Raw genomic sequence first — 23,450 nt, 5'->3', positions numbered from 1 at the left:
AAGTTCAGAGGGTTCTCAGTTAGCTGATGCAAACTTTCATTCTCAATCAACTGTTTTAAGAGGCCTTCTTTTGAATCTGTGTCCAATTTCCAATGCCTTTGGATGTAGCTTTTTATGTTCCTGCGAGAGTAACCCTTAATCACAAAATGCCTGTCACAAGATGCGAGTTGTTTGTTACAGAGGTAGGGTCTTGATGTGATTATCACATGCACATCTGGGATAACCTGACCTCTGATGAAGTCTGCAATCTTCAGTTTCTCTCTAGTTTCTTCAGGCATTTCATCCAAACCATCTAGTACAAACAGTACATCCTCAGGGTTACATTCTACATAATCCCAGAATTCTTCCTCATGTTTATAGTAGGCTGTGGGGAACACCTGTTGGAATATGGTCGAATTTAAATCAGTGGCATCGTGAGGCACTTTACGCATCTCAACATACAAGACCAGCTTGAAGGATGAGAATTTGTTGTCTGTCTGAAATTTAGACTTCTCTGCTGAAAAATCATAAACAATCTTGTAACACAATGTGGTTTTCCCTATGCCTGGATCACCTTCTACTCGGATTGTTTTGGGGACAGAGTCATTGTATAACTTGAACATGTCCTCTACTGCTACTGCAGTATCTTTCTTCTGGCCATCCCTACCTACCATCTCTAGAGTTGTGAACATGTCATCCAGGTTCAGATAGAAGTCTTCACACCATGGCAGAGGTCTGATCCTTGCCAGCTCTCTTCTGTAACGGTCTTGTAGATGATTGGGTAGCTTCTCGAAGATGGGGTTCGGACCTGGAATAATGTTGGAGCTTTGATCAGTAAACCTACAAGACTACTGTTTAACATTGGTGACAACTTATTAGATGCTACTGATACTGAGTGAATATCTATCAGACTGCAATTAAGTGATTGAAAAAAGTTAAGTACAAATGTAGGCATCCTTCCATCTTTGCAGATGTACTAGACTGTTAATAGATAATTATACATGTGATAGGTCTAGGACCATGTAGGTTTAAGACACAAATAAGAGAATAACCAGGCTTAAGTTCCTCACCTTTTATACTTTGCCCTGTGTCTTTTGCAGCCAGGTAATGCCCCTCTTGAAGCTCTACTTTAAGTCCATCAAGCTTTTCCATTGTCTTTTTCCCAGTCGTCTTCATCTCTTGGCCGAAAGTTTTCAATGAGTGCTGTGTTTCCTTTTTTTTCCATACATGTAGCTCCTCAGCTGTGTGCTTTTCTTCAATGTCGATAAGAGCCTGCTGCAGAACCTGTAGAGTAGCCTTTGCTCCATTTCTGTTTTGCCACCTTTCGAGTACTTCCCTGCACTTTTTGTCAGGACCTTGCAGTGACACTGTAGCTCGGATAGCCTCGATCTCGCCTCGTTCGAACCCCAGGTTCCTGGCCAAGTCGTCCCATTTATAGCTCACGTTCTTGATGACTTTGTCGAAATAGTCATTAACTGTATTGAACAAGGATGTGTCAAAGTAGATGACTGGAAATATGGCATTAAGGTTGAATTTTATTCCACATCACATGCTTGTTCATTCACAGGCTGCACTAAAGCAACCATTAGGGTTGGCATGTCAACATGTTTAACAAGTGATTTTTTCCATATCATAAATAATATTAGACAATGCCAGACTGAGATTTAACAAGGTGTTCCACAATGGCTTGATAAAAAATACTGGTTGTAACCAATATTTTTATCATCATTATATTGCAATCCATACTACAGTATGGGATTGCAATATATTGCTTTTGCTTTGTTTCTTCTCCTCCTCCTGTCAAATCTTCAAATGGATTCAACTTTTTCATTTTTGGACCTAATGAGCTGAAATTTGGCAGGGTGGTAGAAATGGCAAATACCCCCAGGTGTTTTTTTCACTGTTTGATAGATGCCTTAAAAATTATGATATTTAGGGTTTTTGGTCATTTTTAGACAAAAGATGTATATTTTGGGCCCCTGTGCCCTGGTATTACAACCTAATGACCTGAAATTTGGTACAGAGGTGCATTAGACATATGAGCACAGGAACCCATCAACACTTTCTTCATAGACTACTTCAAAAATTAGTTATTTTAGGGGTTTTGGCCATTTTTGATGAAAAATGTATATTTTTGGCTCCTATGCCCTTGTATGGAAACCAAATGACCTGCAATTTGGTACATAGGTGCATTAGACATATGAGCACAGAGCTCCATCAATACTTTCTTCATAGATCACTTTAAAAATGAGTTATTTTGGGGTTTTCGGCCATTTTTGACTAAAAATGTATATTTTTGGCTCCTACGCCCTTGTATGGAAACCTAATGACCTGAAATTCGGCATAGAGGTGTGTCAGGCAAGTGCCCACAGTACTTCATTCTCACTTTGGGCATAAATTACTTTAAATTGTTGAATTTTTTGCCATTTATAGACTAAAAATGTGAAGTTTTGGCTCCTGTGCCTATGTATGAAAACCAAATGGTCTGAAATTTGGTATGAATGTGCGTACGGTATGTGGCCACAGGGCTCTATTCACACCTATGGTGTACATGAAATAAAAATGATTAAATTTGGAATTTTTTGCCATTTTTGACCAAAAATGTATATTTTTGATCCTGTGTCATGAAAAAGCCAACTGATCTGGAATTTGGTATTGGGGTAGCTTTAGCACTATAAATGGAAAATGGGCCACATAGACCAGTCCATTTTGCATACATCTTCCGTTCTGGAAGAGTCCATTCTTGTAAGGGGGCATATGTATGAAGATGGATTGCAATATGCTGTATTTGCTCCCAATCAAATGTCGGCCTTTCTAGTTGTAAATTTCTTCATACTGTGTAAGCAGGATCAACATGTAAAAAACAGTAAGCTATGGTGTGGTGAAGTTAAATGTAAAAAAAAGACGCAATATATTTCACCCCCTTGCCTACATGACTGGTATGGTATGGTGGAGTGAACTATATATAGAAATCCCCCTGCAGTTCCAGAGCAAGCTGCTAGGGGGCCCCAAACCTACAGAATGTCTTCCTTCCCACCAAAATATCAAGACTAGTATTTCCAGGACAAAGATACAAAAACAAAGTTATGCTGCAGTACCAAGGTCATACACCAGGGCCCAAAAATCAATATTGATCTTCGTCTTCCCAACCCCCATCCACCTACAATCCAGGTTCCAAAGTTATGATGGCCACAATTATGCGGAAACACACAGATGCATAGACACACACACACGCAGACACACAAAACAACACCATATACATGTACGTAGAAATGTAGCAGCCGTACCCCCTGTAGTGTCCGTACTCCCTGTAGTTTCAGCATGCCCTGTGGCCATCTTTAGTTTTCTGCAAGGAGGTTAAAATCAAGATTTTAACCTCCTTGGCTTTCAATCAGCTCTCTAGAGTAGAGGGAAAGGAGAATATATTAATGTGCATTGTACTTGAATAGTAAACATTTTAGTTCACTAAAAGTAATGTTCTACCAGCAGAGATTGTAATCTCTGTCGTCAGTGTGTGTTAGGATGGTCTTGCATTTCTGGGCAAGATGCATGTACATTGTACATGAAAGTAACATGAAATAGAATCAAAGTTTAAAAGTTCTGTCTGTCTTTAAGGCTTCAATGTACATGTACATTGACGTACTCTCCAAGCAGAGGTTGGTGGGAAAAATCGTGATCTTATCCTTTCATCCATTTTTTTCGACCGGCCTTCCCACCAACCTCTGTTAAGGAGAGTACATATACGGTCTCCGGTTGGGATCTCTTGTGGCAAAAGGTTGCAATATCTACCTGGACATATAGTCATGCATATTTTGGCGTATGTACAATGTACAGGTGGATACACATGATTGTGCTGCTACGAGTCGAACATTGAGAGCAGCGTATGAAAAAAAAAACAGGTGCGTATGCCCTGGTGCAAAATGTAGAACTTAAAACAGCTGAAACATAGGAGGACTTAAATTCTATTTCATGCTTATACAGCATATTGAACCTAAAAGGAAACAGCAGAAGTTGGAATACAATACTACCATGACTTACCGGCTCTTCAAGCTGTGAATAGAGCCTTTCCACTGTGGAAAAATGACTGATAAGCATCTTGCGCAGTGCGGACAATGGTTGACCAATGAGCAAGCTGTGATTTGGACTACCCTATTGGACGTTTAGGAAGGAAGTTGAGAAAAGTTTTAATGCTATACTGTGTTCAAGAAAAATACAGGTTTATGTATAAACTTAATGTTGCAAGTTTGCAGCAACATTTTTTTTTAATCGCCATACATTGTGTGCATTGCGCAATTAAACAGTGAAAGACCAAAAGTCTTAAAAGTGGACCCCTACATGTACATTATACTGATGTACCCTAACCAAATTGGTTTAATTTTAACCAGGAACTTTGTACCTGTTGATTCCATGTTGCCACACCAGAAAGCCAAACAGTCTCTGGTGCAAATTTGGCCCGGGTTAATCATAAACAAGAAAACTTCATTGTGTATGACAAGTGCTCCTGTAGTGTATTTACTGTCATGAAGTAATTTTGCACATACTACTAGTCAGTACACATTGATGTTCAAGCAAGACTACATTGTAGTGAATACCTGTTCCTCTGTCTCATCTCTGACTACTATTTATACTAGTATTAGTAGTAAGCTTTTATAACAACCATAATTGTACAGTTGGGTTTGATTTTAGAGCAAAACTTTTTCAAAGTAGACATTTAAAACCCTGCGTTAAATTGGTTTATGCCTCCGTCCCCAACCAGTTTGAACCAGTTTTTCGTGATTTCGTAACATTGCGCAAGCAATTTCTGCGGGGGTTGTTTTTTCCACTTGGTATTGAGTGTCAAAGGCGGGAGGGGGAACATAAACACGTACCCAAAAGACTTGACAAAAACTTTTGTTGCTCTTCAGAAACCGGGCATGTTCCTCTTGATGAGGAAGATAAAAGACTCAAAGAGAGGAGGGGAAGACAAATCCATTAAGAAGTTACATGTACATTTCTACAGTGTATTAGTATGAAATGTGTTAACAAGAGTTTATATCATCTCCAGGAACCAGACATCAATGTGCCCCTGGATGACAATGATGAGGGTGGGGAGGGGGAAGACAAGCCCAAGAAGATGTTGCATTGTACTAATATATTTCCATAGTGTTAACAAGAGTTTACATTATTTTGTATATCATCTCCAGGAACCAGACATCAATGTGCCCCTGGATGACAATGATGAGGGTGGGGAGGGGGAAGACAAGCCCAAGAAGATGTTGCATTGTACTAATATATTTCCATAGTGTTAACAAGAGTTTACATTATTTTGTATATAATCTTCAGGAACCAGACATCAATGTGCCCCTGGATGACAATGATGAGGGTGGGGAGGGGGAAGACAAGCCCAAGAAGATGTTACATTGTACTAATATATTTCCATAGTGTTAACAAGAGTTTACATTTGTTTATCATCTCCAGGAACCAGACATCAATGTGCCCCTGGATGACAATGATGAGGGTGGGGAGGGGGAAGACAAGCCCAAGAAGATGTTACATTGTACTAATATATTTCCATAGTGTTAACAAGAGTTTACATTATTTTGTATATAATCTTCAGGAACCAGACATCAATGTGCCCCTGGATGACAATGATGAGGGTGGGGAGGGGGAAGATGAACCCAAGAAGATGTTACATGTACAAATTACGTTTCTATCAAACAACGGATAGTGAGTGAGCTAGTGAGTTTATCCGTACAAAATTCATTAACAGGAGTTGTTTTATCCCCAGGAGCCAGACATCAATGTTCCCCTGGATGATGATGATGAGGGAGGAGACGGAGAAGACAAGCCCAAGAAGAAGAAGCAGAAGAAAGACCTGCTGCTGAACAAGAACAAGAAAGCCGACCCCAACGCACCCCCTCCCAGCCGCATACCGCTGCCTGAGCTGAAAGGTCTGTTTTGTTTTGTTGCAACACATTCTCTTAAAATGAAGAAAGGAGAGGAAATTGACATACATGCATTTAAGATTTTTAATAGACTTTATGAATACATGCTATATTGAGAAAATTTCATGCTTAAAAAGTCACTAACAAAAGATAACAGATGCTATGAATCTGAAATGTCTGTTTACAAACTTTACCCCCGATATCTAATTGCTTGTCAATGAGAAACTTTTGTGTTGTGTATTGAGTAGGTATCACACCATTGTAAAATGACTTTGACATCTAATAACAAGTAGAAGATGGGGGAATGATATCTTTATATTTGTATACTATGACCAGTGTTTCCTATGACCAGTGTATACTATGACTAGTGTTAAAAGCCTTCAGTGCAATGTATGTCACAGCCCTACACAAATGTATGTACCAGACTATGATGGTATGCCAGTAAATATGTCACTTTGCTGAAGACTAGAGATAAAAGAAGTTTATTTTACTGCTTTTTTTTGTTATAAATTCCATGCCTTTTCAAGGCAATAATGTTTTATGAAAATTGCACCAATGACTTAACATCTTTTTGCCCCCAGATGCAGACAAGTTGGAGAAGGTTCTAAGCTGGAAGGAGGGTCTGAAGCGAGTTCCCCTCGGGAGGGAGAACCTGCCGTCCATCTGCTTTTACACCCTGGCCAACGCCTACCAGAATGTGTCGGCTGTGGGGATCTCAGAAGACTCCAGTCTACTGGCTGCAGGTTTGTGTTAGAGTTAGGGATACAGTTATGGTTAGAGTTAGAGTTATTGAAGATGATGATGATGATGATAGGATCTGATTGGGTTAGGGTTAGAGATCTGAGAGGTAGAATTCATGTACATGTTTCATTTGTGCCAAATTTCACCTTACTCGTTACAGAAGTGCTATGGTACCTTTAGAATCCTTGTTCCTGGTGCTGAATAGCATTCAAACTGACACTGCTGTCCCTGGTGCTGAATGACATTCACACTGCCATCCCTGTCCCTGGTGCTGAATGACATTCACACTGCCATCCCTGTCCCTGGTGCTGAATGACATTCACACTGCCATCCCTGTCCCTGGTGCTGAATGACATTCACACTGACATGCCATCCCTGTCCCTGGTGCTGAATGACATTCACACTGACACTGCCATCCCTGTCCCTGGTGCTGAATGACATTCACACTGACACTGCCATCCCTGCCCCTAGTGCTAAAAACAGTCACATATTGTTACACAAGTTACTTGTTACACAAGTTGTAAACTGTGGACAAGTACCTAAATTTAATTCCTTTTGGTATAAGGAAGATCTTCATCTCCTCATTCTACACAGTGCCAACCCTAAAGGCAGAGGATGGTGGTAAGCTGCCATCAACCCACCACATCTACATGTCTAATCCTCGCCTGATGGGGAAACAACAGATGATAAACTGAGTAATGATTGATTGTGGGTAGTGAAGCTTACATCTTGTGAATCTCCCCCAGCTTTTGAGGACTGGGACATGCATATGTGGAGCCTGTTATACATTTTAAACAATTTCCTTTCATACAGATGTTGTGAAGCTTACATGTATATCTTGTGACACCCCACCCGCACAGGTTTTGAGGACTCCAACATGGGTGTTTGGAGTCTACTATCTTGTAAATCCCTTCCCAATTTTTTTTTTGTACACGTCTTGAAGCTTAGATCTTGTGAAAACCTTCGACCTGTTTTGAGTGTCTTTTTTTATGGATGAAAGTGAAACTTAACGTCTTGTAAAATATTCGAGTCAACTCGAAATCCCAACACACCGTCTGGCAGAAATCGAGTGAATGGCCCTGAGTCACCGGTAAAAGATTTGAAAAGCGGTTTAAATCTCACCTTTTCAGCCGCAAAACTAAAGATATTTCCCACAGAATAGCGGTTGTTTCCCTCAAAATATCTCCCTTGAGGTGTATCGCACAAGATATCTCAGACTGGAAACGATTCGCCGGTGGGAATGAAGTAAAATGTTGAAGATTTTATGTTCTCGTCTGTGAAATGTCTGTTCAAGCCTGGGCACACTGTATGATAATCATGGAGGCGGGTGTTTCTGACAGGCAGCAACTTGAGCACGTGAACACACCGTGCTGATCACTCGCTATCAGGCCCGGTTCACGTGAACAACACGCGCTGATTGGCTACCTGGACTTTGTCTTCTGGCGAGCTGCCATGACCTGGCGTGTCCCAAATATAGCGCTTACCCGCGCCGGATGAAACCATTTGGCTGAATAATATGGGGGAGGTTTTCGTATATTGCTTGTATTGATCACTGAAATAAGAGGAATTTTATCACACTAAACTGGTCTGTAATCCATTTGTAAGCAAGATAGATGATAAGATGATGTATTTAAAGACGGTTACCCTCATACCATTTGTAGTGATGTAGGCCCGATATGGCCAATCAGCAACCTCACGTCGCAACAATTTTTGCAAGCGGAAAGTACCGGTCGACTCAGTCAAAGCGCATTGGATGAAAATATCAGAGGATAAACATAGCTGGAACAATCAGGGAGGGAACTGTTCAACACATTCACTAAAATTGAAATCTTCCTCGGGGATGAACATAGTTGAGACAATCAGGAAAGCATCACATAAATTGCAATGAGACTTCCTTTCGCTTCCTGTAACTAGTGTTTGATCTTGGTCATGGTCTTGAGTCTCTTTACCGCATTGTTCAGCGTGGCCACAGATAGCACCAGCTGGTTGATCTGTAACGTTAGGCTTCGACTTTCCAGGGATTTCCATTTTTGTCAGATTCACTTACTTCTATAAATACATCGCCCCCCACCCCCCCCCCCCCTCCCCAGGTTTTGAGGACTCGAATGTGAGAGTGTGGAGCCTGTCCCCCCAGCGCCTACGCACCATGCGCGGAGCATCCGAACTGGACCAACTCGACAAGGAGGCGGACGACATCGTCGAGCGAATGATGGACGAGAAAACAGCGGCGGACTCCTGGCTTCTGCACGGGCACACGGGGCCGGTCTACTCGACAAGCTTCAGTCCAGACAGGGAGCAGCTACTGACGTCGTCAGAGGATGGGACCGTACGACTGTGGAGCCTGCATACTTATAGTAACTTGGTATGTTAGAACATGCACACACACACACACAGACACACATACACACGCAGACACAGGCACACACACAGACACACGCACGCACAGGCACACGGGGCCGGTCTACGCCACGAGCTTCAGCCCAGACAGGGAGCAGTTACTGACATCGTGAGAGGACGGGACAGTGAGACTGTGGAGCCTGCATACATATAGTAACTTGGTATGTTAGAACATGCACACACACACACACAGACACACACACACACACACGCACACTTACACATAGACACGCACACAAATATACACACACATACACATAGACACGCACACACACACACATGCACACACAAATATACACACACATACACATACACACACATACACACACACACACACATAGACACGCACACATACACACACACACACAAATATACACACACATATACACGCACATACACATACACACACATACACATAGACACTCACACATACACACACACACACAAATATACACACATATACACGCACATACACATACACACACATACACATACACACACAGTCTCCTTCACTGACACTGGGACTGTGGAACATTCATATGCATGCACAGGGTAACAGTCTTGTTAAAGAGCTTAAACCAAGCAGTTTCAGAAATGTAACAATGGTTAAACATTCCTCACATTCACACAGACACTATCTACAGACACTGTCTTTCTACTAACAAGTCTTTTGTTTCGTCCCAGGTGGTGTACAAATGTTTTATGTATGTATATGTGCCCAGGGGCACCTGAAAAGCAGGCAGTAGCCTGAGAGTGTTTTTCCCTGGTGAAATAAATAAATGAAATAAAATGAAAGGGCACAATGACCCGGTGTGGGAAAGTGCTCAAACCAGTTTTAGAACTGTAGCAATTGTGAAATTCTGTTAGCTACTAACAAGTCTTCTTTTTCTTCAAAGGCACAACTACCTGATGTGATACTGGTGAAACGTTGGTAGCTTCTAACAGTATTTTTTTTGTTGCTTCCCAGGTTGTCTACAAAGGACACAACTACCCGGTGTGGGACGTCCAGTTCAGTCCGACGGGGTACTATTTCGTTTCGGCGGGCCATGACCGCGTGGCTCGACTCTGGGGCACCGACCAGTTCCAGCCCATCCGGATGTTCGTGGGCCACTACTCGGACGTCACCTGTGTCCAGTACCATCCCAACTCCAACTACGTCGCCACCGGTTCCAGCGACCGGACGGTCCGGTTGTGGGACGTTCTGAACGGGAACTGCGTGCGCGTCATGACCGGACACAAGGCGGCGGTTCACACGCTAGCGTGGTCGCCAGACGGACGGTATTTAGCATCAGCGGGCGTGGATAAAAACGTGCTGCTGTGGGACATTGCGTACGGCCGGCTTCTTGCCGAGATGAAGGGACACACCGACCCTGTCTACTCTCTCTGCTTCAGTAGGGAGGGTTCGTTACTCGCCTCCGGCGGGATCGACAACACCGTTAAGGTCTGGGACGTCCAGAAGGTTTTCGAGGAGATTGCGGGTTCGGACGATCTGACGAGTTTGGACCGGGCGTCGTTGGTGGAGGTCGGATCGCTGTTGCTGGGTTCGTTTCCCACGAAAGCTACGCCGGTTCTGAAACTGCATTTCTCACACAGGAACCTACTGCTGGGGTGTGGGAGATACCAACATAACTAGGACTGTACCACTGTGGTCCATGGGGGGATTACAGCACATGAAGACACCTTAAATTTTGTTACTTTCATGAGATGACTTAACAATAAATGCATCCATTTTTCCCAGTGAATGGTTCTGTGACTCAATTAATGTTATCTAAGGGCTTACCACCCAATAGTTAAGTGAAACATATTAGATATATGGAGACACTGCCGTAGACTTGATAAATTTAAAGTAGAAACATGATTGAAATATGATTGTATGTATGATGTTAAAAACAACTGTCCTAGATGCTGAGATGGGAAGTATTGAAAAGCCACAAAACAGAAATCTATGGAAAATGACCAGGTTCACTTCTCACTGCAGCTACATGTACATTAGATAAAGAGACTCTTTTTACACAGCCAATGCTTTATTCTCACCGATGTTTCGTTATTCTCACCTTCTTCAGGGCAATTCTGACTTGTTTACATTGTAATGCACATAATTATGTAAATACTTAACGTTTTGAGACTGCATCTCATCATCATCATCATCGGTCGACGTGATCGCACTTGTTCGCACATGTTTACACACGACGGTGATACCGCCCCTTACGGGGTGACATACCCTTTCGCTGGCTAATTACAAGACGGGGATGCGCCAGGTCTCCCGTCTGGGTGAATGATGTAAATCACCGTGTGGCTGATACGGTATGGAGGTTCGCCAGGCCTCCAACCGGGTGATTTGAAGTGAATCACCAACTCCAGACAGAAGGGTTTGCTCCATCTCACACCGCACCATCGCACGTGTGGGGGGTTCTTTAACGTGCATAAGGTGTGACTCTCCCCATACACGTCCACGTATACATTTAACGTCCTATCCGAGGGACAGCCCTAGCTGAAGCTAGGTACTCATTTTTACCTGAATATAGTGAGGAAAGCCATGTAAAGTGCCTTTCCCAAGGGCACAAGATCGGTAACACGGCAGCTGGATTCGGACCCGCAACCTCTCGGTCACGAGGCGAACACACTGCCACTGTGCTATGCAGTCCCGCATCTGAACTGTGAGCAGCGACACTAGAAGAACCAGTCAGGATTGCCCTGAAGAAGGTGACAGACGGTCATGCACTGTAACATCGGTGAGAATAAAGGAATGGTTGTGTAAAAAGAGTCTCTTTATTCAGTGAAGTACCAACCTGATGAAACTATTCACGGGGGTACATGTACATCAATTTTGCACATGTAGGTGTCACTACTGCTGTGTGAAGAAATGCGGTTCCAAACGTGAAGTCCTTTTTCGGGCAATGAAGACCTTATTCAGTCATTTACCAGCCTGATGAGATCATTTTTGGATACAAATGTCATTAGATTATTGCCGCTGTAAACTAAAATGGAAAAAAAAAATTGAACTACAGTAGAAGCCAGTTAATTGCACAAGGGATTAATGCACACTTCTGTTAACTGCACGGAATCCCCAAAACCAGTGCGGTCCAGCAAGATAACTTCGCATTATTGCACCAGCCGGATAATTGCACAAAATTCACTGGCAAATTGGCCGTGCAATTAAGCGGCTTCTACTGTATTTCATTCATTTCAACACTTCGCTCACTCGGTAGTTTTATTTGATGTTGGCAACAAACGGCCAGTCAACATGATATACATGTACATGTGCACCCAGGGACAACACTTGATTTTTAAGTACTGACAATGCAGAAACTTTCGCGGTGGTTTAATGTTCGCAGTTTTCGCAGTGGCCGCTTAAACCACCGCGGACATTTTTCCATGGCAGTAAGAGACTACAGTGCATGGTGCTTCCGCGAACTTAAAACCACAGCAAAAAGTCCTTTTTCCCGCTACCGCAAAATTAAATCCCCGCGAACTTACATGCATTTACAGTATCCTATTAAATTAAAATCAAACTACACTTCACAATACATAGAGCAAGGACGCTTTGGTATAAGAACTGGCTGTTACAACTTAATTTTGTGCTGTCTCCTCTTGAATGGGACTTCCTTGCTTAGACACCACAAAAAAGTAACACAAAGAGTACGCAACCACCCCTATAACCAAGTGGACAAGACCCGAGAGGTATCCACCCCCATACACAGCTAGAATAACTCTTTATGAACACATCACACGGTCTCTTTTGACCTTTATGGGCCAGGGAAGAAGACATAGCAACAAAACTCTCTGGTAAGAATTTATCAAATTGTAGCCTATCCATATTCATATTGGAGTTTCCACTAAGACTAACTTAAAGATAAAGTTATCAGTCTGAGAATATTAACCATCTTTCCTGCTTATTTTTTGGAGAAAGGTTCTCTATCGTTAATTGACCTCAGAAATTGTGGTTAGATCAAGAAGTGTTAAGTAGCTTCAAACCAAGGTTTGATAATTTGCAGGGTCTACTGTTACATACATGTCGTTTTGTATGTTAGTGGTTTGGGGAAGATAGTTTGATAGAAACACAAAGAGTATAGAAACTGGTCAGCTTTAAACCCACATGTGTAAGTGGGACACTAATTCGTGACTTTCAACGGATGGCCCAGGTTCTTCATTCTACACAGAGCCGACTGAAACAAGTGAAAGGCCTTATAGACGGAGCAAGCACAGTCTTCCCAGCATAAGAACCGGGCCCGTATGTTTAAAGTCGTGCATCAGCGCTCCCCCTAAAAGTTAGGGCGCAGACACAACATGTACGATTTGTCGTACGATTTTGATGGCATTATAGTGAGGCTATAGGATTTTCAAGCAGGCTGTGACAGAAACAACTACCGACAAGGAGACAAGAAGGTGAACTTTGCAGGACACAAGCACGGCTGCCTCCATAAGTTAGCAATCGTACGATGTTCACACGACGTATCATGTGACCATGCGCTAAATGCCAAAGCTCCCAGAAGCAAAAAACACTGCGGAAGAGGCAGTTGTGGTACTGGCTATATCATTTCCAAACGGTTGTAGAATTGCCACTGATGATTGTTCGTTAGTGTCCGTCGGGACGTATTATAAAAGATAATTTTCCTACTCCAGTAGCAAATAAAGAAAATTCTGTTATTTCAATGGTAGCGGTGTATTCATAGTCTCGTGACGGTCTGGTGATCATGATATGTGTGGGAAAATATACCGTGGGAATTATGGCTATGTACCTAAATACCCGTGCCTGTACCGTACCTATAAAATTGTTTAGGTACAGGTTCGGGCCTAAACATCTGTGTACCTGCACCTCTAGTAGATGCGCCAAATCATAACCAAAGTTCACTTGCAGATAGCTTTTTTCTCTGTATCTTATAAGAAATTTTAATTTCTTACTAGTATCTCTTGCATTCAATTCCACGATGTCTCGTAATTACTGGACCGATCCTGAAGCCCCGCCCTCTGCTCGATCATGTTCTACTTCGAACACCTCCGTCAAAGAAAAGCTTGTCGGACAGAACTGGCCGCCACCGCTATTTACTAGTAGCTATTTACCTGATAATGATGACTGACTTCAGTTTTGCTTTTTTTTGGCCATGAAGTCCTCTCAGACGGGGCATATACATGTATGTGCAAGCATTCGTAAAGTTTTTGTGCTCTCAATGTAGACACCCGATGTAAATAGTTAACCAAAGATGAGCTATTTGTATGTATAATGACAGCCAGAGACAACATTGCACAACAAAAAATTCGGTGAGTTCGCACTGTGGTGAGTTCGTATACACATGTTTTAAGAAGAGAGAAGAGGCATGTAAAGAATAGTTGTAGTGATAGCATAGCTCCAGGTGTTGTGTTTATCATCCAACTGTCTGCTTGTAACACTACTTGTAATACTAGTAGTATCTAGTCTTAAGTATTCCATGTAATACTATCACTACATTTAGCCCATGTGGGCAAGAACATGCAAATAAAGATCAAAGTTTCAAAGTTCTTTTTTTGTTTTAAAGGCAACCTAAGCAATATGAGGTCATTGAAAGTGGAAATAATCTGGATTAGGTAATCTGTATAATATTGACATCTAATGTACTATTTTAGCACATTTAAATCATTATTTCAGCAGAAACAATTCGCACAAGGATTCCTGATCAAGGCCTAAATTTTGGGGGTTCCAATAATAATAAGGAATATCCTCGTGCAACATATCTCTGGGCCGTTTGTAACCTCTCAAAGTATGAAATAATGATATAAATGTGGGAATATAATGCATTAGATGTCAATATTATACAGATTGCCTTATCCAGAATACTAGTATTTCCATTTTTAACGCTGCAATATTGCTAAGGTTGCCTTTTAACCTTTCCAGCCTCACGTGCACCGACCATGACACCAGGCCTGACGTATGTGGTTGCGGGAGGGTGTGGGTTTCTCGGCGCCCGCATTGTCGACATGTTGGCGGAGAGAGCGGAGAACATCTCTGAGATCCGTGTGGTGGACAAGAACCTTCGCAGCCGACTGTCAACAGCGGACAGGGAAGGTAAGGCCATGTTGATTAATGATTATATGGATGTCGACATCCTCTGAGAACCCCAAAATTTATGCGAGCGTGCGAATGGAAAAAAAATTGACAAAAAAAATTTGCCTCATTATAATGAAATCTAATTTTATTAGTGGTCCGAGGAAGCTTAAGGTGGAACATAAGTATCATGACCGGACACACAGAATGTAGTATACCAAACAATAGTTTCTTCATTTCTGTTCTTTCACAATCTTCTTTGACGTTTGAATATCCTATGACGTTTTCCAATATTTATTTTTGCAATCCAATATTTGGCTATTTTGAAGCTGCTTTGTACGATTTACGGTGTAATTGTACGATGAAAAGAAAGACTGCATTTTTTAAGTTCATGCCCGAAGGATGATATCATAAGTATGTGGTGGAAACGTAGCATGTGACAATGGGCAGCGATTATTGTTGTTGTAAAAAGACTGACTTCTTGATTACCAACGTTGGCTATATCTGAATTAATGAATGGATTATTAGCACCTAAAACAAGTGCGCATATACATGTACATAACATTGCAGCCATACAAGGTGTATGATACACAATACGTTTGATAAAAACTTCATTAATTAAGACTCGTTTAGCAATGACACAATGAAAGGAAGTGTGCTATTTTTGAATCTGGATGACCTGCATCTAAACTGTGTGTAGTTGTCTTTTGTTCGTAGTTCTTTGCCATGAACACTTCCCCGTTTCGGGGGTAACCAGCACAGGACAGGTTGCCGGGATTTGACTTCTTTTTTGAATGAAAGGGAAGAGGAAAAGCCCCGCTTTTTCTACAATTTGTAGGTTCTGCGATTATAAGAGAAATGATGGTTGGTTTTGGAACTAAGCATGGTTTATCTGTTACTGTATTGGTCAGTCGGCAAACCCATCCTTTGGTCTGACACAGTAGCAATGAGGATAATCATGGTTCCAAGTGCGTATGCGGGATAAGCCGACCAGAACGCAGTACAAAACTTTTCGTGGTGGTTCAGAATTCGCGGTGAAGAGGTCACCGTGAAAAGAGTGAAAAGAAGACCGCCGCGAACTTAAATGACTTAATTGATAAATTAAGTATTTTGTCACGTTATTGGGGTCATAGGTTACATGGGTCATGACTTGTAGGGGCCAAGGGTAAAAAAACATGTGAAATACCTTTCAAGTCCCAATTCATTACGTCATGACATGTAGGGGTCAAAGTTTCCCTCATCCGCGGTGACGTCACAGACATGGCACAGATGACGGAGGTGTGCGGAGGCGCAGACGTGGTCATCCACACGGCGTCGCTGATTGACTTCCTGGGATTGGTCAGCGACGCGACCTTGTGGCACATTAATGTGAAAGGTGTGTTCCCAATGTCATAACGTCATAACTATGGTATATGCCAGTTTCACAATTTTATTATGCGAATTAACAGAATTACATAATAGGTGGAAAGACGAAGGTCAAGGTCCATTTTTGATTATACATCTTCTTTTTGTTTCTTTAAAAGATGTTAATGATCTTGTCTTTGTTTTCTATTGCTTACCCAGTGAACCACCTCAAGGCGTAACAAGTTTAGTACTATTCATTAATTCACGGGTCTTTAATAGTGACAACCGTGCAGATGTTGACACACTTGCAGCACCAAATCCGTAGGTGTTGTTGGCACCTTTAGACAGATTAGCCATGAGACTCGGTGGGCGTCACTCCACCGTCATGGGGAAAGGGGCATGGCGAGTGTCGAAATCAGGACCTACTGATTCTGATTCCAACGCTCTAGCCGTTGCGCCACACAGACACCCCCACGGCAAGCTTAAGTTTGTGCACAAGTGTGTGTGCGGGAACGCACGAGTGTTCAGTACCGAAGAGCACAAGATACATATCCAGACAGATTTATTTGATCCACTCACACTGGAAAGACCATTGCCTATTTCTATAAGTGTGGCTAGTTCTTTAACCCTATTCAGACCGGGGGGGTGGTTGGGGGGGGGGGGGGGGGGGGGGGCTTTTGAGGCCTGCGCCAACTTCGATGTCCTATAACGCCAGAACGCCTTACGCTAAAGCCACCAAATTTGGTGAGTTCTCCTAAAATATTGTTGGCAACAATTTTACGAAGTTTGACAAATTTTCCATTTTTTCGTGTTGCCATGGCAACCGTTTGCTGACAGGCAGTTTTGCCAAAAATCACTATTTTTGGTTTTAACAATGTATTTTTAACATTTTTTGCTATATTACTGCTATTTTATTACATAAATAAAATCTTATATTATTTAGCATATCTTTCATAATTATATATGCATAAATTATGCTAATTTGATGACGTCATCAGCCCCAAATCCAAGATGGCGGACCGTATGGCCAGATCAAGAATAACAAGCTAATTATCCCTTAAAATTTGCAACTACCTGGTATTTTTTCATCAAAAACCATCTAAATGAATGAATTTAGTCTATTTCCATTGCCCTTTGTGATTATTTATTGCAAAAAAAGTACTTTTAAAAATTGAAGGTAGTGGATATGATATGGCGGAGCCTAACTCGTATCTTAGATGTGCATGACGTCATTTTATGACGTCATTATGACGTCATCGATGTTGCTATTGGCAATACAAGTCGTACTAAACATTATTATTCTGTTATCTGCACTTGTTGTTACATTTTTGTAGTATAACTTGAAGTTTTCTGAGAATACCCTTTTTTCATGGGTCCGGCCAATATAATCAAATTGATGACGTCATAATTACGTCATTTTACGTCAACGTAACGTCAAACGTCATATACTTATCAGATATTATGTTGATATCATGTCCTGAAAATTTGGTGGCCCTACGGCACGTCGTTCAAGAGTTAGAGGACTTAGAAGTGGAGGGCCTCAAAAGCCCCCCCCCCCGGTCCAGGGATGACCAAAAAAGCCCGGTCTGAATAGGGTTAACGTGCGAGGGGTGTGGCTCTCCTTTAAAAAAGGGACCTCTATTTAACGTCCTACCCTAGGGACGTCCGTAACCGAAGATAATAAGGTAATAATCATGTCCACCAGAGTAAAGTGAGGAATCTTAAATAAAGTGCTTTTCCCAAGGACACTCGTCGAGCCTTGGCTAATCCAATTTCCAAGAAGAAGATGACTTTTGATACTTTCAATTTTCCAACCTACCACCAGGGACCGAAAACCTCCTGCAATGCTGTGTGAACGAGGACATCCCGTCCTTCGTCTACACGAGCACCATCGAGGCCGTGGGGCCCAACAGGCGGGGCGACCCGCTGGTAGACGGGGACGAGAGCACGCCGTACGACAGCTCCAGCCCGCTGCTGCCGTACGGCCGTACCAAGGCGGCTGCAGAGGCGATGGTTCTGCAGTGGAACGGGCGGCGAACGAACGGCGGGAAGACTCTGCATACGTGTTCTCTGCGCCCTGGAGGTAATGGTCACCGCCCGCACTTTGCTTTAGTTGTGTGTGTGTGTGTTTGCGCGCGCGCGCGCGCGTGTGTGTTTGCGTGTGTAAGTGCATATGTGTGTTGGTGCTCAAGTGTGTGTGTGTGTTTGTGTGTATTTGTGTGTGTGCGTGTGTGTGAGAGTTTGTGTGAGAGTTTGCGCATGTGTACGTGTGTTTGTGTGTCTGTTTATGTTTGTGTGAGAGTTTGTGTATGTGTGTGTGTGAGTGCGTACGTGTATGTGTGTGTGTGTTCACACGAGTGCGTATGTGTGACACTGTGTGTCTGTGTGTGAGTACGCGTGTATTTGTGCACACGTGTGTATTTGTGTGTGCATGTGTGCATGCACGTGAGTGAGGTTGACAGCATAATCGGAGAAGCTTGCAATGGATCATCATGATATCATCATCATCATTATTCCAGCGATATACGGAGATGGTGAAATGCTTTCACTTTCACTTTCACTTTATTTATTTTACCAGTAATTACATCTCAGGCCGGAAATCGGCCTGCTTTTCAGGTAATCCTGGACATAAAAATACAAAGTACACATAGCACATATACAATACATAATAAAATTATCCAATATCAAAGTCCAGACTACGGAGCATCAGCCAGATCAAGTTCTAATTCTCAATGAACTTCTTAAAAGTCCTGAGGCTGAGCAATTGCCGTTGCTTTAGCGGTAGTGAATTCCAGAGGAAAGGTCCGTAGGACTGTAGACTGTTTCTGAATGCAATGACTCTTGCTGGTGGACACCAAAGTAGGTGAGGGTCGTAGTCCCTTAGACGTTTTACCTCTGACCGAGTAGGGCGTACACTCATTGTTGGTGGAGCCTCCCACTTGAACAAAGATGCCAAGTACGCCGGCGCCTTTCCACGAATTGTCTTAAAGACAGTAACAAGAGTTGTAATTTCTGTCCGTTTACGCACAGAGTCTATCCCTGCCTCTGCTCTCAAGTTGTCGACTGTCACGTGGTCTCGGAGTTTGTGTCCTGTGATGAGCCTTGCTGGCTATAGGGGTGTTGAAGAAACGTGGTTCGAACCTGTTTACTCGCCCCATGAGACGCGCCTGTTCCACCACGGTCAAAGTCAGCCGCCAGTACGTTGGCAACGTCGCCTGGGCTCACCTGCTGGCCGCCCAGACGCTAGTGACGTCACCGAAGACGGCCGGAGGCGAGGCGATCAACATATCCGATGATACGCCCCTGAAAGATGACGCCACGTTGCTCGCCGAGCTGTGCGCCCCTATCGGAATCCGTTGGAACGACAACTTGGTCCTCCCTCTGTGGCTGCTGTACGTCATCGCTAATGTCTTAGCCTTGATTCGTTTCGTTGTGAAGCCATTTTACACCTTTGTGCCTCCGCTAAATTCTGACGTACTGACGATCCAAAACACTACGTTCTACTTCAACTATAAGAAAGCCACGCGGGTCCTCGGCTACAAGCCGATATTCACTTGGGAGGAATCTAAACAGAGAACGTCTGACTGGCTGGTAAAATGGAAAGCTAGAGAGTTCTCATAAGATACAGTAGAGGCCCTGGCAGTTAATTGCACAACGGATTAACGCACACTTCTGTTAATGTATTGCACGGAATCCCCAAATCTCAAACCGGTGCGGTCCAGCTAGTAGATAGTTTAAAAACTTAGCAATATTGCACCAGCCGGAAAATTGCACGAAATTCACAGGCAAATATGCGGCTTCTACTGTACATACGTTGTTAGTCCATTCAATGTTTAACCCATGCAATGTTTAATAGATTCAATGAATGCCTCCTTTACTGTATCCCCTATGGCTAGGCCTAGGGCGAGTGCATGTAGTTGCAAAATATTGCAGCTGAAACCTCTTGATATACTACTAGTAGTACCTAAATGCGGATATAGGTTGTTACTCCCTGGATAAAGATGACCTAGTGCTGTTATATTTTACGTACCAGCATGTCTCTACCATGCCTACATTTTAAGTGTCAGTGTTAAGATCTTAAAAGCAAAGGTCCACACGTATTTCCAAAATGCTATGTTAAGACCCAATCAATGTCCGCAATCAATATAAAATTTGTCATGTTGTTTTAATGAAAACTAGACGATAATTTGTCTTTAAGTTTTCTAATTTGCGGAAATCATGACTTTGACTTGTATTTACACGTTATTAAAAGCCATTATCTATCACATTGTATTGAAATATCTCATCGGACGGAGACACAGTGATAGATAGTTAAAAATAGATTTGACCCCCCATTACTGCCTTTATTACGAAATCTAAGTGGCAGGAAGGCTGAACAAATGGTTGAACATACATAATGTAGTATACTGAACAATTAGATTCTTCATTTTTGTTATTTCACAACATCTTTCACCTTGGGATGTTCTATAGCATAAGAATACATTTTCAGACATTTGACTATGCAATCCACGGCATGTATTTATATTTGCTTATTTTGCAGCGGCTTTGTACATTTACAGTATCTTTGAAACCTTTTTTTTTATTTTTGGAAACGACCGAAAATTGATGCACACGCGGATGTCATCCATATAATCAAATCGACATGGCCTTAGGCCACTCCAATTTTATTTGTTGTTTCTTGGATTTCCCGACCCATTTTTTCTGATTTGAAAAGAAAAATATTTAGTCCCAAGAAAAATACTATTTTGCTATTGCAAACCTGTAAAAAAAAAAACATTCCAGGGGCACATACAGCTGATTAACCAATCAGAGAGCTTCTTTGTAGTCACATGATAGAAAACAACCAATAAGCTTCTTGCATTTCTTCAACACATAATTTCAGTATAAAAACAATTCCCTTTATTCAGAATAGTGGTATCAAATCAAAGGAAGAGATTCATTGGATAAATCATGCCATGAAAAGCTGAAAAGCCTCATGTTCATTCCAGACTTTTTGCAAAGTTTCATTTTATTATTTTTTCCACCGACCGCCCCAATATTTTTCTTAAAAAATCCAAGTAACATATTAAATTGGTGTGGCCTTACTGTGACATAAAATCTCTGTTAACATTTTTTGACTTTACATAAGTCCTGCTTTAAGTCCTTAAGTACGTTGACTTACTTAGTCCAAACTATAGTTTTCTTAAGTTAACAAAGCTGTTCATTAAAACACGACACCGAATCATACATTTCAACCTGTTTTATTATTCATCGTTTCCTTTATTTCGAATCGCCTCGCTGCTTGCAAGGGAGATTTTCCTCTAAAAATACACTTACAATGTATTGTGCTGATCAGGCTACCCCACCTTTGACTTGGCTTCAACTTAGAGCATAAAGCAGCACTAAACTCCGGGGGGAGTGTTATTTTCCAATTATATAATTATTCTAGAAGTAGGAAGGAAAAATGCATACGACGTCACAGTATATGATAGAGTACCCCGACTAGTCCAATCAAAAGGCATTCAGTATTCTACTAAATTCATCTAGAAGCCCATAATTAAGTTATTATAATGTGTCTGCCAAGGCCTGGCAAAAGTTAGGTTACAAAGATTATTACAGGGGCGACAAGAAAAACTGGTCTTGTGTTATTTCATATCTTGCCAACAATTGGACAGGGATTGGGACAATGAAGGTTTGATAATGGGCCCCCTAGTGGCTTTTTAAGGTACTGCAGGTCAACTTCCGGTTTTGAGATTGTGCTGTGGCTGTGATTTTTGAATGGCAGAATACATTGCTAACTGTGATAGGGAAAATATTCATGGCTATTTGATTCAAAACACAGGTTAAGCAATTCACCAAAACGGGTATTCTGCAAAAAAGTTGGGCAATTATGCATTCTTTGATACATATCAGAATATAACACCCCTTCTCTGGAGTTGAGTGCTCTTTTAAGCCTCATTGTCCCACAACTAAATAATCTGGGATGAAAATCTTCGAACTCTTGGCTAAATCAATGTATTATACAGAACACACATAACAATAATATATATATATACAAATTGTCATTATACATAATCGAATAACGTCTTTCTCACACTGACATTAGGAACTCTAAACAGAGCTGGGAAAATATTAAGGGAATCATTTAGAATTAAGAATGTTGACATGGAGAACTTGTTATGTAAACCAACTGCAAGCATTTCTGAGTTTGGGATGGATTGATAATGTGACTTATTTGTTTGAAAATCAGAATTTCACATGAATATGCTATTCTAGAAAAAATTGTACATTTTCTCAGACTCTAAATTAAATCAAAACAATGACAAAAACATGAACAAATCAAGGAGCAAATTGCGATATGGTAAAGTGACAATGTCAATTTGAGCAAGACCTACCCAAAAGAGAAAATAACCTAATTATTAAGTCCAAGTGTCTTCTAAGAAATTTTACAACATGCTGGCATTAAGTACTACAGGAACTGAAAAGGAACAAAAGCTAAAATAAATATGACTCAGACTATGTTCAGCGCTAAATGCAAAATATACAGTGCCACTGCCATACATGTATTCAACAGCTAATAATTATCTTTATTCCTGTCTCAAAAAGTTATGAAATGCTTACATAATGCAAGAAACTTCTTTTAAAACACTGCAAATGCAGACAAGTTGTGATATAGCCAACATCAACTGCATGCCTGCAAAGCTGGCGTGTTATATGCCGAAGGATAGATACAGAAAAACAGAGTGGGGTAATGTAATTATTTTTTGAAGCTACCTTGTCCCCAGCTTATACACATGTACAACATTAGAAAGTCAGTTTTGACCCCGGATGAGATTACATTAAATTTTGTATATCACACATTTTCAATAGCGTTGCTTGCCATATTGCAAAATTCAGCACAGATATCTGAAAGACCCCTCCTACAAACAGGCCTTCCCTTTACAAATTAAACCTGGCCCATTTCTAGGTCTTCAAACGCTGTTAGATTTTTGAGACCCTTTCTACAAAGCGTATTCACTCCTGCGATCTTCAATTTTGTTCCAATCAACAACAATTGGGTGTAATAG

The 23,450-nt window shown here is 41.7% G+C and overlaps 2 protein-coding genes across 2 annotated transcripts in view; both read left to right on the top strand.

Moving 5' to 3' along the window:
• Window positions 1-10,774, top strand: part of LOC118428272 (transcription initiation factor TFIID subunit 5-like) — an 18,015-nt gene extending 7,241 nt beyond the window's left edge. Inside the window, exons 6-9 of the mRNA XM_035838292.1 lie at window positions 5,747-5,909; window positions 6,485-6,646; window positions 8,735-9,006; window positions 10,009-10,774. Of these exons, the coding sequence (XP_035694185.1) occupies window positions 5,747-5,909; window positions 6,485-6,646; window positions 8,735-9,006; window positions 10,009-10,674 (1,263 nt within the window). The 3' untranslated portion in view covers window positions 10,675-10,774. The remainder of the gene's footprint in view (window positions 1-5,746; window positions 5,910-6,484; window positions 6,647-8,734; window positions 9,007-10,008) is intronic.
• Window positions 10,775-14,883: 4,109 nt separating this feature from the next.
• On the top strand, window positions 14,884-20,025 carry LOC118428002 (3 beta-hydroxysteroid dehydrogenase type 7-like). Its single transcript, XM_035837965.1, has 4 exons — window positions 14,884-15,081; window positions 16,283-16,435; window positions 18,230-18,487; window positions 19,520-20,025. Exons 1-4 carry the CDS (start codon window positions 14,928-14,930, stop codon window positions 20,023-20,025), a joined length of 1,071 nt encoding a protein of 356 aa, XP_035693858.1. The 5' UTR covers window positions 14,884-14,927.
• Window positions 20,026-23,450: the final 3,425 nt, after the last annotated feature.

Source organism: Branchiostoma floridae, chromosome 12 (assembly GCF_000003815.2).
Source record: "Branchiostoma floridae strain S238N-H82 chromosome 12, Bfl_VNyyK, whole genome shotgun sequence".
NCBI lineage: Eukaryota > Metazoa > Chordata > Leptocardii > Amphioxiformes > Branchiostomatidae > Branchiostoma > Branchiostoma floridae.
This window is presented reverse-complemented; position numbering and strand designations above follow the sequence as displayed.